The following is a 15,922-nucleotide window of genomic DNA, read 5'->3' as shown; positions in this document are numbered from 1 at the left end:
ATATACTGAGGATGATTACTGCTGCTACTTTTGCCCTAAAAAGAAATTATATAAATACCTCTATATCATTGCTTGAAGGTGGCTTTTCTCGCTTACTTGTCTCCTTCTCATGTAAATCCATGACAGCAAATTGTTCTTCTGGGGTCAGTGGCTGGTTGTCTGTGTAATTTAGGACATGCAGGTCTGCCACATGAACAGGTGCACTCAGTGAAATGGGATTCAAAATGCTTAACAAAGTACTTTTGAAAAAAAAAAAACAAGCTTAGTGAATAAAGAAACAGTAATGGATAAGGACAAACTACAAGCCTTAAATAAACCACCTGCCCTATGCTGAGGACAAGTATAACCTATGGAAGTATTTCAATTACTCGATAAAAAACCTCATTAAAATTGTCTAATAGAGCATACTACTTTAACATAAAGAATACAACCATGTAAACCTTACAACTGCCTAGCATCCTCAGGCAATATTTTATAAGCCATTCTATCAGAGCCAAACCTACTAGCCCAGTTATTTAGGTTGCTCAAGATTTTCACGTGGTCATCTTATCAAAATATTACAACACAAAAGTCAGTCTTGATGCACACACATTTTTTTTAGAGACTTAACATTTCACGCTTGAATGCTTAACAGAGCATCCAAGTAAAAAGAAATATTAAATCACAACTCAAACTAGCCTGGTTGTAATAATCTGTATCTTTATAACATTACAGTATGTTACCTATCAGAACTCCATCGTCTTTGTGAACGTTTGAGCTTTTTTCTCGGAGCTTTAAATACCAGTTAAGGAAAATCACATGCATACATATTTTTCAAATAAGATATTATTTCAGACTGGTGAAAAACAGAGCTAAGATAACTAATCAGATAATGAAATAAAAGAGAACTACAATGTCACAAAGAAGTATTTAGGCTTGAGTTAGTCTTTAGCAAGATATTAAAATCACGTGTTAAATAATCTTGCTGATTCTGGGACTATAAACTAGCTTCAGGAAAGCATTCAGCTCATGCTTAAGACTTCAGAGCTTACTTATCTCCCTGCATAAATGTTATTTTCTGCACTGGGACTTTCTGGTTTCAATATAAAAGCACTTCTACAAGATGCATAGCTCCACCAAATATACTGCACACAAAAAAAAATTCAAATTAATTTATGGAGTTTATTTGATATCTTCAGCTGGTAATATACTTAAAGCCTAAACACCTTGGCTCTTGTAAACTGTTGGTAAACTTAAGCAGCAAAAGTATTGCAACTTAACCTTATTTGCTTTATATCACATGTTGTGTTGAATCAAGAGCATAAAATATTTCATAATGTAGAATTAACATGTGCATGCACAGTTTGCTAACAAATACATAAATTACATGGTTCAGAAGAAAACAGTTTGTTAAGCAATATTTCTTGGATGTGATTCTCAGGTATCATTTTAATGCCTGTCCCCCATCTTGTTTGGTAGGCAAGACTCATGAATATGAGCATATCAGGGATGCACACAGAATTTGTTTCTATTTTCCTGTTGGTACTAACATCTACTTCTAGCAATAATAAAAGCTAACTTGTAGTTTGTTCATTTACTGCTTTGCAAACAATTCCCTCCAAGTAATTACATATGAATATCTGGAGGGATGAACCTAACTAGTTAATCAGAAACTGGCCTTTCATTTATTAAAGTTATGCATGCATTGGGAAATTTGTCTACACTGACCCTGAAGTGATAAACTTATAAGCCTTTATTAGGGATAAGTGATTTTTCCAGGGATGATACTTTAACAGATAAAGAATTAGAGACAAAAATGTATAAGAAGCAAGGCTAAACTTATGAAGACATTGAAATATGGATACGTGGTGAGGGTGTCCTCTCCCCTCCTGAAGCCTGTGATAACTCTATCATTGAAGAGGACTTGACTTTGGACACATTTTTCATTTTTAAATCCCGTGCAGTAAGAGTGTAGTTATTAGCTATGGAGTCACTTGGGCTCCGGTAGTGACTCTGTTCCTTGAATGGAGCTGCCAAAGTCAAGGATGACTGTTGCATCAAAGGGGGATAGGCACTCTTCTGAAGGAGAAGCTGAAATTGGGGGGAAAAGAGCAAAAGTTTTACACAGCATAGTAACTGAAAAAGCCTTCTTAGAGCTAGAACAGGATTAAACACCAATTAGTATAAAAAGCAAATACAAAGGTCTGACAAGGACGTTTGACCATTGATCTACCTTTTGATCACCATGTTCCACACACATATAAGGATAATTTTACACAACACTTCAGTAGCAGTACTCCTACTTTTTTTTTTTTTTTTGCATAATCAAGGTCTTTTTTATAAATAAAAGAAGACATTAGTACATTATCTGGTACTTTCTACTCCCCCACATTGCCATCTTGCTGCTTTTCTTCTTCTCCTTACACTTGCTTAAAAATAGAAAATTCCTGTTCCTCAAGCTTTGTTAATGACCTGTCTAATTTTAACACAACCCTTGTAATAGTTGAACAATAGTAAAAGTTAACAAATTCATCTTTCATCTTTCTCTCTCACATCAGTACAAGATTTCTTCCATGTTTTCTCAGGTGACCAGGTTGGATATTAGGAAGAAATTTTTTACAGAGAGTAACCAGACATTGGAATGGGCTGCCCAGGGAGGCAGTGGATTCACCATCCCTGGATGTTTTTAGGATGAGACTGGATGTGGCATCAGTGCCATGGTATAGTAACCACAGCAGTGTTGGATCAAGGGTTGGACTTGATGATCTCAGAGATCTTTTCCAACCCAGTTGACTCTATGATTCTGTGATCTATTGATTGGCTTGTCCTAATGTCTAAACTCTAATGAGACAGCTCACAGGTACAAGGGACATGGGATCAAGAGCTATATTTCAGGATATCCTCAGAGAGAAAAAGTACATAAGATAGAATCATGAATGTACTTGGAACCACAGAATCATTAAGGCTGGAAAAGGTCCAACCTTTGCCTGAGTACCACCATGCCCACTAAACCACATGGCAAAAAAATGGGAATTTGCTACACATGGAATGTAATGTAAACCCTGACACAAGGGGAGAGAGCACGTACCTCCTGCAAGTCTGCAGGTGCAGCTGAAGCAGAAGCAGAAGCAGAGGCAGAGGCAGGCAGGGGCGGGAAGTCCGGGAACTGCTCTGGGTGACTCATGTTGTACAGAGAATTGTTTCGTGACTAGACAGAAATGAAAAACAACTTCAAAGATATTTATGAAATGTTTCAAAAAAAGATTAATGAAGTAAAAACAGCTGCTTTCAGTTTTTATTGAAAATTACATATTGCAACTTTTCTAATTTTAAGGCAACAAACACTCTGTGGAGTGGGTTCCTCAGCAAAACATGTTCTTTGTAGCAGTTTGATAAAACTTCTAGCCAACAACAAATGTCAGATTAAAAAAAACCCACACCTTATTTTTATAACACTGTAAACAACTTAAAGTTATTTAAATATTTTAAGTTATACTAAAAACTCCACATGGAGTTTGTAATGGCATAAACTCTGGATATTAAAATATTAAAGCCTACCAGACTGCCAAATTGACAGTGAAGCTGTGTGAAACATATTACTGGGCAGGAAAAAAAACTCAAACCCATTAGATAATTTTCATGTCTATAATGACCCAGTGCCAGAACCAACTATTGCTAGGATGCTGCTGGAAGAACAGATTGCTCAGAAGGACTCAGCAAAGTGTTTTAGTGCAAATGTCAAAACTGATATGTTTTAGGATTATGTTCCACCTTCTCAAGGTGCCAATACTTTGAGATGGCTTTCCAAGATTCCATATAAAGTCCTCTCAGGATATTTTCTCAGAATTACTTAGTCTCATACTGCTTTAAAATGCTTTTGAATGGCAACTTTACTTAGTACAGGCCAAAGCCTCACTCACAGTCTGCTCTGAATTTCCTAAATCCTGTTTGTTTAGGAGATTCATGAGGAACAAATTCCTGACTCCACAGTGACACTACCAGAAGGAGAAGGTGAGAACTATGTGGTAATTGATTAGGAGCAAGTTAAATCACCACGAAAGAGGAAATCATTACCCAATAAAATTATGTTCGAATAACATAATTATTTTTGCATAACTGTAACACATTTTTAGCACATGGTTATTGCTTTCTGATATTTCACTGAAAAACTAGGCTGCTGGAACCTAGTTTTCCAGCAGACAAAATTGTGACCTCCTCAATATCAAATTAGAGCCCATTTAGAAATAAAATTTGAGAAAGGACTGATTTGATTTGGTTTTCCCCAGCATGTCTGCACACACACACACACACACACAGAGAAATGAAGACATTACCACTGCCAGACGTAATTCATTAAAGAGAGCGTGAATTGCTCTTGATTAATGACTAAAGGATTGGGCCCTAGGGTACCTTAAACATGAATAAACTATGAAGTTTATTAGGAGTCATTCATTCATAAAGGTACAAGACTTATTTAAAAAGCCATTATTCATTCTAAAGCAACTTTTGACTTAGATGCCAACTAACCTTTCTAACAGCTAGATATTTGAGCAAAGGAATCCTTAATAAGTACATTATAAAGGATTAGGTCTAAAGAATATTCAACAAGTGCCTTCTAATTAGAGTTCTTCCAATGTCAAACCACTAACCACCCGTAATGGCCAATTTCATCTGCAGTTCTGAAAAAGCTACTGATCTTTCACAGTCACTGCAGAAAAAACTTACCCTCAGGAGCCTCAGGTTCTGCGTTGGCTTTATTTTGTTTTGGTCTTTTGTTTGCTAACACTTTTTCCGTCCTTCCCCTCACTATAAACACCCTTGTTGTTACATGCTCTGTAAAAGAAGGAGAGACTCATTTCAGGCAGTACACAAGGTGTCAATCAGCTTCTATCCCAGCTGCCAGGAAAAAGAAGAATCCCAGCTCTTCCCTGCCTTGTTTACAACAGTAAACCTTCCCTCCCTCCAAACCTTCATGCTTTTTCTCTCCGTTCTTCTCAAGCTCACTTTTCACCTTAATCTTTCTAATTCTCCCCAGATGTCTTTCAAGCTAGATTTTTTCCTGCCTTGCTCTTTTCACCTTCTCCAAAACCAACTTCCTTCCCACTCTTTTAATACCCCAGGGACTCTGGGCCCCCAACTATGGTTTACAGCAGACAGAGCCACACATTAATTGCCATAAGAAATAAGCACAACTCAAAAGGAATGGGAAAAGAGAATGAGAGCAATGCCCAGCATGCCTTACACATCCACAGAATGCGTGAGGGAGCAGGGTAAGAGCAGGTACTACCTGCAAGGTGTCCTTGTTACCAGTCCCTCTGCCTGTTCCAGCTGACACTGCCTCTCACTCCTCAACTCTGTTGCCCCAGTTACAGCATAGCTGGTGCTTGGAGACTGGAATTCCCTCCTCCCTCTCCTTCGGCAGCAGAGAGAAAACAGCCCCTTTCAGCACAGTGTTGTGCCAAGCTGTGGTCAGGGAGATTCAGCTGTGGAACCAATGAGGAACTGTACAGGCTCCTTTTACCTCTGAAAGCTACTAAAAATGTAGTCTTAAAACACCTGAGATATTCTGACTTCTGCATGAAAATACTGCACAGAGCAAGGAAGCTCCTGAAGCAGTAAAGGCCATATAAACCCAAATTTTCTTAGAAGGAATTAGGAAAAAAAATATTAAAGAATCAAAATCTTGAACCCAAACATCTCCACCACTTTTCCACCATTCAGAATCAAATTCCCTGGAGATCTGAAGGCAGCAGGTGGGATACTCCCCATTCCTCTAAGTCCACCTGTATGCATTTGCCTCCCACTCACAGTCATCACCATGTCCTGAAAGAGTCCTCCATCAGATTTCTCCACAAATGGGAATTATTATCACCCAACATGAAATCTAGCACAGTCTCTTTACACCGACCATCAAGAGGGGCCTTGTCCATATTCTGACAACAAAGCAAGATTTCCATTTTAAACTCTTTCCCACCATCTTTGCATGCTATTTGTTTGCTCCAATTTTCTGTAAGCTGTGAGAATGGCTGATATCCCTGAGTCAACTAGTAACAGTTTTCCTTATATTTTGATGTAATACCAGCTATAAATGGAATATTGTTCCTGCCTGGCCAGACGTGAAAGTTCCTACCAAAAATGAGGCTCCTCTTTAAACAGTGTGGGGTACAGAACCAGCACTGCTCATGCTGGTAATTGCTTGCCCACTGCGTGCCTAACTCTCCAAATATTTCAGTCCTGGTTTGCAACATGAGTATTTTCCTGCTAATTGGAGCTGACACTGGCATGAAGACAAGCTCAATTAAGCAGCAGTTAGACTAACTACTGTTCCTCTGAGCACATCAACTCAGCTGCTCATATATTCATGCCCTTTGAAGTTAAATAAATGACTTGTGCTACTTGAGAAACATTAAAACTAGTTATTTTATATAGAAAGAGATTATATATGAATTTTCAGCAGAAAACATAATTATGAATAGCAGGAAAATAATTGACTAAGATGCACAAGACTATCTTCCAAACCACAGCTATGACATGTTTAAAAAGAGCCAGAAATTTAAAATCTTCAATATACTTTCAATGCAGTGGAGCCATTAAACTTTATAGTGCCATTATCACTGGATTATGTCACACTATAATTCTGCCAGTTACTTTGTTCCTATGCTCCCTTTAAAAAAAAGTATACAAAATCAACAAATTCAAATTTATTATTATATACACTGGTGTACTAGGAATATCAATACATGATGCACTTTAATAATATGTGAGATAAACACTTTAAGAGTGCAAGCAAAATAAACTTACCCTCACCATCCTCTTCTTGCAGGTATCTTGTGCTGGGCTTTTAGACCCCATGGTCCAAATTTGTGTTAATATACAACTCTTACTTCCACTGTCTACACAAATCCTTGTACCTGCAGAAATCATGGAAATCAGCATCTCAAAGACAGAGCTCTTACAGTCTGATAGGTTAAAACTCCCAGACTTCATAAAAATCTCTCTTTGCATTGTAAGACCAGCACGCTCCAAATTAAACACGCTATTTATTTTGTTGCCTTTAAAAACATAATCATGAAACCATTACCATTCAGTTTCGCAATACTCTCTTAGGTGGCAGCAATCAAAAATTATTAAAGCAATCATGAGAAACATGAATGTTTTACTTATTGTAATTTACAGCATGAAGAATTCCACTAGCAAAAGCTGGGAATTCCCTGAAGCCTCACACTTGCATGTTAACATCATCCTGGTGGTTCTGGAAAGCAGCCAGGCCAAACCATCGTGCAACACACCTCACCGAGCATCACTGCTGAGGTGAACAGTGCCATCTAAAATGCTGGGACACTGCAGGATTCATTGTTTTTGCTGAAAAACCAGATGAGTTTTTCAAGCAGTTATTCCTGATGTGGTGCACCTCCCCAGACAGGTTTGCCACGTGGCCACCAAAACACTCGTGGAGGCCTCGGGACAGGGTGGAAACGTGTGGGAACAAGTAACCGGGACGGGGGAAGGTGGTTGTGCCAGGTGATGAGTTTCGCAGCTGCCTGTTCAGGGCGTGACCGAACAGCCACAATTCGCTGCAAGATGCCTTGGCTGCCTCCCACTGCGATGGCAGCAGCCCCCCAGCCTGGGGACGGTGGGATTATAGACACACACTGAGCGATTCCTGGACTACAGAAGCACACAGAGCGATTCCCGGCACTCGGAGCCGCGGTGCCGGACACCCTGTGCCCCGGGGCCGAACGTGCCTCTGCACGCCCGCACAGTGGCACGGATACCGCACATATCCTCATTTCCCACCCTCAATTCCAGGAAACCCAGAGCTGCACGTCCTAAAACAACACAAAGCCCTTGGACACTCCTGAGGGTGCCCGGACCCGAGCGGCTGAGGTAGGGCCGGGCTGAAGGGCAGAAGGAGCCACGCGCAAGGGCACCGGAGCGGCACCCATCGCAGCCCCCGCTGCCCTGCGGGGCCCAGCCCGCTCCTCGCTCAGCACCCGCCGCGGAGCCGCGCCCGGCGGGCCCTGCCCGGCCCCCGCGGGGAGGAGACAGCGGCGGGAGGGCGGCGGCGCTTCCCTGGGCCCCGGCAGGCCCGGCAGCGAGCGGGGCCGCGGCCCGGCGGGCAGAGCCGCAGGTGAGAGGGACGGGCCGGCCCCGGGCAGCGGGGCAGCCCCGCTCCGTCAGCCCGGCCACCGGCGCTGCCCCTGCGGCCCGGCCGCCGCGGGAGGGCCGGCGGCCCCGGCGCTGTGGGACCCCCTCACCTCCGCGGGGCACCCGCTGGGCGCCGGCGGCGCGGCTGCAGCGGTGATTAACGGGGGGTGATTAATTAACGCGTCCTGAGCTCGGCTCTCGGTGCAGGCCGCGGGCCGGGCGGCGGTAACGCCCGGGGCTCGGGCGCGCCCCGCGGGCGGCTCCTGCCCGGCGCTGCCGGCGGCCAGAGCTCAACCTCGGGCGTGAAAACACCCTGTAAAGCACGGCAGGGCCCGTGGGCACAGGGCACGGCAGTGACACCGGCGCGGTGGCTGCGAGGGTCTGCAAACAGGAAAATGAGTCTTTTAACCTCCCCTGCAACAACAGATGGGAGTGGTCGTGGGGGAAGGGGGATCGGTGAGCCGAGGCTTCCTTTAAACTGTCAGATTTTGCCTTTATACACAGAGTTTTGAAGCTGTACAGGGGATGTTTTCAATTCAGAGCACAAGACAACCAGTCTCATTAGTGTGTTAACTGGTTTGCAGCACCAGTAGCAACAAATTGTCCATACAGATTATTAAAACTGATCTGGTTTTGCTGCTAACCTTCACAGTTAAACACAGGGTTAATGTTATAAAGAAAGAAAGTGAGAGGCATCTGTATCTTGATATTTGGCTTTTGGGAGTTCCAGAAGAGCTTGCAGGGACAAGCCCTGTACAGTAGATGTGCTTTGGCAAAAGCAGTGTGTCACACTGTTGTGTATCACATCAACATTTGGCATCTACATTCTCTCTTTATAAAGAAGAAACATTTTATTTTCAAAAAGCACACGTATGAACCTTTTACTAACTGTACCTTAATTTCAAGGAAAATTGGATGGCTGGGTGAGAACTGGTAGTCCAGAAGAAGAGATCGTGACTGAGGATTGTACCGTATCTAAAGAAATGCAGGAACTGCAGAAGCAATGGCACTCTGTGGTGCAGATCATCCACAGCAACGCAAATGTGGGTCTGGAATATAATTTTATATATTTATGAAGTTACTCCTTTAATAACTATTGGGATGTCATAACTCAGTTTATTTAAATGCACTCCTTTTTTTAAAGTAAGAGCTGTGAGGCCTGTGAGAAGGCCTGTCCTCCCACGCCTTCAGCAATCAAGAAAAAGGGAAGCCTGCTCCATGTTTTTGTATTTTACTGGCATAACTATTAGAGATAGTAGAGTGGCATTTTAGTGAAGTGGTTGTGCTGCTATAAAAAGAACTAAAACTACAATATGTATTTCCTTAAGGGATTGAAACCTATTTCAGTTAAATTCTAGTGTATAGATAGGACTGCCTCTGTGAAAAGAATTTTTTTTTTTTTGCTGGTAACATTATAATTAAATTCTTTAAAATTCTGTGATACAGACATGCCTGCACTGTACTTAAATTCAATAAGTGAGCAGGTTGCAGATATTACTAAGCCACAGATAAAAGAAAAATCATAATTTTTAGATGTTACAGGGGGTTTTTTCCTAACAGATACAGTTTTCTAGATCAAAGTAATAGTTGCAAAGACCTAACTGAAATCTGCAGCTAAACTGCGATTTGGTTTTTTACTTGTTTTCAGATTGCTTGTTTGTTTGTTTGTTTTTTAAATAGAACTGGGAAGTCCAAGAGAAACAATGTCAAGTTTTGCTAGAATTATTGTATATATATAGAGAGAGAGTTTATATGCTATGAAGTTATCTAAATTTGCAGCAAATTTCCATGCTTTTGAAACAGACAACAGCTGTCCTCTGTTCAAGCTGCAGACTTGCAAAAGGATGTTCTCTGTAGTTCACTACATTAGCAGTGGTCTGTGAAAGTTACCTATGACAAGAAATAAAATCTGAAATGTTTTTCTTTCATCCACAGGTTGTTGCATTTATGAATTCTCGAGTTGGCCAATATTTAGATGACCATCCTTTTATTGCCTTGTCACTCCTGATGTTTATTGCAGTGTCTGCTATTCCTGTTGCATTTTTCCTGATTTTCGTTGTTACAACAGCTGCGATGGCCTGTATTGGTGTGATAGTCATGGAAGGTACTGTATGCATGTATGTACTTACCTATTCCCTTTCAAGGCATGTTATCTTTTCCTTCTTTTCTTCTTCTTTCTGGAATTCTGAGTCTGAGCAGTTGAGGATTTATGTGTGTAGTCCTCAGGTCTCAGCAGTTGTAGAACTATTAATATAAGAATAGTAATCTGATTAAGTGTAGTCTGTACAGGGGAAATCCTATTTCCTTTCTAATCTCAGCCACCATGATACATCTAAACCAGTTATCTTAACCATGGATAGCTTTCATAGAGGCCAGCCAGCTGACTGAGGAAGATTGTTTTCCCAACTGATTTGAAATTGTGGTTGTGGTAGAATGTCAGCTCTCTTTAATTTACTTGTACATAAACTTGTTTAAAGAACTGCTTTTGTTTTATTAGGTGTTGTGATAGCCATAGGTGGCATAGCCCTCCTGTGTGTGCTGTGTGGCCTGGGGGCAGTTTCCCTGGGAGTTTCTGGAGTACTGAGTATTTCTTACATTGCACTTTCAAGTCTGGTCAACTACTGGTGTTCTTCAAGGTGAGTATGGATGTCTTTATCCATGCTTGGATTTCAAACTCTGCAACTGTACTATTGCATTGACTACTGCATTAATTTTAAGTAAGTTGCTTAGTTTAACAATCTCTTGAGTGCTTTGAATCTTGAGCTACACCTTATAGCTTAATGTGCAGTATACAGATATTCAGTCAAGATGTATTTCAGTAAGAGTTAATACATGCTCTTCTTCCTTTTTGGGAAAGAGAAAATGTAAATGGTTTTTAAATGTGCACGTGCTAACACAACACATTCAATAAAGTACAGCTTTGTCTCGCTGCAGTTTGTTGCTTTAAATATCATTAAAACATGCTGCCAAATTAAATTTTGTGTAGAGGATGAACTTTTTGCAGTTCTTCCTCCATGATAACCCAGCTATCTCTGCTTACCTGCATTTGTAGAGTAATGGACCAAAATTAGTTGTAGATTTAGGATAGGCAGAGTGGTACTTAAGAGGGACAGAGTGGTCAAAGTAGCAGTAACAGGTTGCAGGACACTGCACGTGTGCAGCTTGCCATTCACGTTTCCCAGGACTTTGGGCTCAGAAGCCCATTACAGTCAGCATTGCCTCAGCCACACTTCCCTGAGCACCTGGCTGGGAGCAGGAGGCACTGGCAGATTGTGCTGGAATGCCACCTCTGGCACCTTGAGATACCTGCCAGGGAAGGAATCGTGATAATCACTTAAGCATAGGGAAGAGCAAGAAATAAAGTTACAGCTGCTCCCTCTTAGACTTTCTCAGTTTGCTCCTTCAGCACAGAGCATCCTGTGGAGCTGGTGGTACCAGCAGGGTGACAAAACCATGGTGCAAGTCCCAGTGTGTTCACATCTGTTCCAGGGCTCTGTACCACCCCTCCAGGGCATTGCTGCCAGGTCCATAACATTGCCCACCCGCTCCAGAAGATTTCTATTTTTCATAGTGTATCAAGTGCACAACCCAACCTGTTATATTGACTTACAGCTCTGATGTTAAAACAGATGATACCTGCTATTTTTACATTCCTGTGCCTTTTGAGAGAAGTTCTAGTAGACCAGCAGCAGATGTTCCAGGAGCCTCAGACAGGTTTACATCTGCACTGCTCAGCTTTCTTGAGTAAAAAGTTAAAATACAACAATTTCAGGGAAGAACAGACTGTAAAGCCATTCTTTTCTTATGTATACAGGGGTCAGCTAAGGAAGCAAGATGTTAATGGAAGTTTGCCACAGAAGAAGCCTGGCTTGGATGTTTCTGCCAATAATGGAAAGAGTGAGTAAGTGGGTTTGTCCCCACTTCCTCCATAGGCACTTAACTGCCCAGTTCAGACCTTCATTATGTAACTGTTTACTCATTGAGCATTCAGCCTTTGTGTGCTCCTTCTGGGAACTGAAAAGAATCAATGTACGTCTTACATAGTCAATGTAAAATGGATATTAAGAGTAACCATTAAGCAGCAGTGTATTGCAGTAGTAAGTGTATGTGCATGATGGAATGCTCCACAGAGCTTGGCCAAGGGATGTGATCGTGACTGGTACTGTTAAGTCAGTGGTAATTAGGTGAAAGAAAGAGTAGGGATTTGATTTCTCATTAGTTACTGGAGTTCTGGACATACTCGAAGTTTTTGTGCAGCAGTTGGTCATTTTGAAACAGAAGTACCAAAGCTCAGAACACACTCAGAATGCATTTTGAATGTGGAAAAAATACTTGTAAGCCTTAAAAGCCTTTGTTAAAATAGTATGCTAATGCTTTATATTTATTATACAGGGAAAATAAGGTTTTGTCATATATTAAGTCATGCTCTAAGCTTTTATATACCTTTAGATGTTACATTATTCCAAAGGGATATTTTTCTTGTTCTCATTGCCTCATTATAGCAATGGCATGCTTAAATGGTGCATTTTCTCCTCTTTGTTTAGGTATTTAAGTTGCCTGGTTTGCTTCTCAGTTGTAACTTCTTGTATGTTATTTAAACTTTTTTGGTTTTGTTTTTGCAAAAGCTATTATATTTTTTAAGCATTAAGAAACTGTCTAACTATATTAGTTTAATAAAGTGCTGTTTGTTTAACCAGGTTGTCTTACACTTATTCTGTGTATTCTACAATAAAAACAACTTTTCCACATCTGCTTCTAAGGTAGGCTACATTTCACCTTGATTAAAGTACTGTGGCTGGCCAGCATTGCTGAGTTACAAACTGTAGATTACTCCCTTTCTCATCCCTGTAAAAAAAATGCAGAAGTCTAAGATCTAAATTAGCATTTTACTTAGTTTTTCATGAACCAACATGCTATTTGGCTCCAACTTGAAGTAAAGTCTGAGCTGTAATGTTTTCCACACAGTATTGGTAATATTTTCAGCCCCTAAGGTAAGCTGGCTACATACTTCAGCAGCAGAGTAAAATAATCTTTAGATTTCCAGGAGCCCTTCATTTTAACGGTACATTAATTTAGCAAACAAATATTACAAAGCTATCTAGCCAGCCATCCCTTTATACCATCATCTTCTGCTGAAGGGAACAGGCATTGCTTGAGTTCAGCAGACACTAAAGCAAGTTGATTTATTCCTACTCAGAGTCTGACCCCACGTGAACCATTTCCTTCTGAATTTTAAATTTATTTTTCATTATGTAATTCACTGTGTCATCAGCACTTATCGGGAGCTAAAGCTGCGAATTCTCAGTTACCAGCAGGTACAACATGGAACAGTTTCACTCCTGCTGCCCTGACCTTTGCTTGTTTGTCAATCTGTCACTTCAAGGCTTCTCATTGTGCCCTTTTAATAAAGCTGCTTTCTGTGCTGTGCCATCACTGCATTAGTATGGTTTTCCATGGGGATATGCTAAGGAAAAAACTGGGTCAGCACAGAGGAGGTGTTTTTACTGCAGTCAGTAAGGCCATCCCTTAAATGAGGACATAGGTTGTTTTCTTCTTTAAATTATTAAACACTGCAGTAGAGCTAAGAAGCCCTTAGCAGGAGAGGCTGGGGAGATGCTGCCAAGTCCCCTTTTTCTCGGTTGCTCTCTTAGCTTCCTGCAGAACAGCACCAGCCCAGCAAGGAACTGGCAGGAGACTTTCACATGCCAGTGGCACCATTCCCAACAAGGTCTCAGCCTACCCAGCCCTAAGGATCCAGCTCTCTGCCCCTTATTTTAGGCATAAACATGCCTTAATAGGCAACCACTCTTGTAGCCCTAATCCCTATGTCCTGGGGGACCCAAAACATCTTAAGTCTTTCTAAGGGAATTTGGAGCAACGAACTGTGCTACAGTTCCTGAAGCAGCTGTTTGAGCTCAGGCTGCAGAGAGCCAGTGCTGCCTACACCTGCAACAGGTGACTAATTCCTCTGCCTCCTCTTGCTGCACATTATCATTCCACTTTGCCCTCCCCTGTGTCAGAAGAGAGGGACATCAGACCTGAGTGTAGTAAAGGAATCCTTTGGACTTGTAAGGGGAGCTTAAACTTTCCTCAAAACACACTCCAGCAAGGGACTGAGAGGCAGCAGCACACACAGAGAAAGAGGGAAGGAAGGTGTGGCTGGGCTTTAAGGTAAGCTATTTACAAAGTGAGGAATAAAAGCCTGTGTTTTCCTTGATTTAAATAAGTTACACGAGCCTTCATTTAAACTGCCCTTCAACGTCTGCAAATAGAGCACAACTAAGTCACCCTGGGAGTATTATATTTAATCCTCCCCGAGACAGATCTCTCATGTGCCACTTCTGACAATCTTCCCCTAGGCAGACAGTATGAGTCAGGGACAGAAACCAGGCAAGAACAACCCTCCCTTTGACCTGGATGGCTGTCACTGTGTGCAACCTTTGTCTTGCTTCCCTGGGCAGTAAAAGTAGTACAAAATATAGAAGTCAAAGAACAAAAGTAAAGCTCTTACCTCTTCCCTAAGTGAGGAAACATGAGGTCTTTTAAATACCCTCATAGTGCAAGTCTCCATATATGTGAGCTATGTAAGAAATATTTTAACACAGTGGAATATTAAACTAGCATCTTTCCCATAGTGTTTACACAACAGTTACTATAACGTTATTTAGTAAACTCCAACCATCCTCACACGGACTCCATCCAGCAATGAGAAACAAGGAAACCTCTGCCTGAACATGCCAAGAAGGATGGAGAGAGGGGTTATTAAGAGTAGTAGGTTTGCTTAGGTCAGAAGAGCTAAAAGCCCATAGAGGTAAGTACAACATGCTGTCAAGTACATAAACCCTCTTCAAGCACCACTTTTCTGGCATTTGCAGAAATACTTCATATTCCAGCCAAGTGCTAAGTCAATAGGACTTAAGTATAGTAGGAGGTTTGCTGGACAGTAGCCTAAGTAACCACTTCAACTCTAACCTCTGTCTAACAGACAGTGACTTGAAAATAAGTAGCTCCAATGAGATCTATGGTTTTGTTGTATTTATACTGACAGTATAATTTTAATTAAACACCAACATAATGTCTTCCCACTAATATTCTCAGTAGTCCATGCTCTTTTTGCATGAAATACACTTAATATTTAGAAAATGTCCCCTGAAACCTGTTGCATGAGGAATAGCTCATTAATAATGCTTCAGCAAAGTAAGGGCTGTAGCAGATGAGCCCCCAGCCCTATGCTATTTATGCATAGCATATTTGACAATTAGCAGGGTCTGCATAGTGATTTGACCAACATGGAGCTGGACTTGTGATGATCACTTCCCCTGCTCACACAGTTGCTAGACAGTGTTTAACCCAAGGCTGTTACACTCCTAGTGCAAAGCACTGTCATCCCTTTTCATTCTGTCACACTCAACTGTATTTTATGCCTTATTTCCTTGACTGTCCAAAGTAATGTGTACAGAATACAAGACAGAAAACAACAGCATGACTAAGACTGCCTCACCTCAGGTGGGCAGTGTTACATCTGCACATAGTGCTGTCCTTGTCTATACTGAAAGCTGCAACAAACAACTACAGTGACGTTTTAAAAACATACACTGAACTTTTAACAAAACACTCAATGTATTCCTTACCCTGCTGAAGGGGAGTAACTGCTAAGACAAGTCTACTTTTGTGGCCAAAGGCAAAGAATATAAGCTTTCCCTGAAAATTTTGGCATAAGACAAAAGCAAAAGAAACTATACCTTATAAGTGAATGCACTAAAACTGCAATACTGGTGACAACGGGAGGAGTAGG

The 15,922-nt window shown here is 41.3% G+C and overlaps 2 protein-coding genes across 2 annotated transcripts in view; one reads left to right on the top strand and one right to left on the bottom strand.

Moving 5' to 3' along the window:
* The window catches only part of DNAH3 (dynein axonemal heavy chain 3), a 55,716-nt gene extending 47,342 nt beyond the window's left edge, over nucleotides 1-8,374 (bottom strand). The window contains exons 1-7 of the mRNA XM_017813458.1: nucleotides 8,238-8,374; nucleotides 6,781-6,890; nucleotides 4,705-4,812; nucleotides 3,068-3,187; nucleotides 1,845-2,070; nucleotides 723-771; nucleotides 59-239 (exon numbers count right to left, since the gene is read on the bottom strand). Of these exons, the coding sequence (XP_017668947.1) occupies nucleotides 59-239; nucleotides 723-771; nucleotides 1,845-2,070; nucleotides 3,068-3,163 (552 nt within the window). The 5' untranslated portion in view covers nucleotides 3,164-3,187; nucleotides 4,705-4,812; nucleotides 6,781-6,890; nucleotides 8,238-8,374. The remainder of the gene's footprint in view (nucleotides 1-58; nucleotides 240-722; nucleotides 772-1,844; nucleotides 2,071-3,067; nucleotides 3,188-4,704; nucleotides 4,813-6,780; nucleotides 6,891-8,237) is intronic.
* Nucleotides 8,375-8,479: 105 nt separating this feature from the next.
* Nucleotides 8,480-12,823, top strand: TMEM159 (transmembrane protein 159). Its single transcript, XM_017813462.1, has 5 exons — nucleotides 8,480-8,583; nucleotides 9,034-9,170; nucleotides 10,063-10,231; nucleotides 10,625-10,763; nucleotides 11,942-12,823. Exons 1-5 carry the CDS (start codon nucleotides 8,523-8,525, stop codon nucleotides 12,030-12,032), a joined length of 597 nt encoding a protein of 198 aa, XP_017668951.1. The 5' UTR covers nucleotides 8,480-8,522; the 3' UTR covers nucleotides 12,033-12,823.
* The last annotated feature ends 3,099 nt before the right edge of the window (nucleotides 12,824-15,922 follow it).

This window comes from Lepidothrix coronata, unplaced genomic scaffold, assembly GCF_001604755.1.
Source record: "Lepidothrix coronata isolate B3197 unplaced genomic scaffold, Lepidothrix_coronata-1.0 Scaffold41, whole genome shotgun sequence".
Lineage (NCBI taxonomy): Eukaryota > Metazoa > Chordata > Aves > Passeriformes > Pipridae > Lepidothrix > Lepidothrix coronata.
This window is presented reverse-complemented; position numbering and strand designations above follow the sequence as displayed.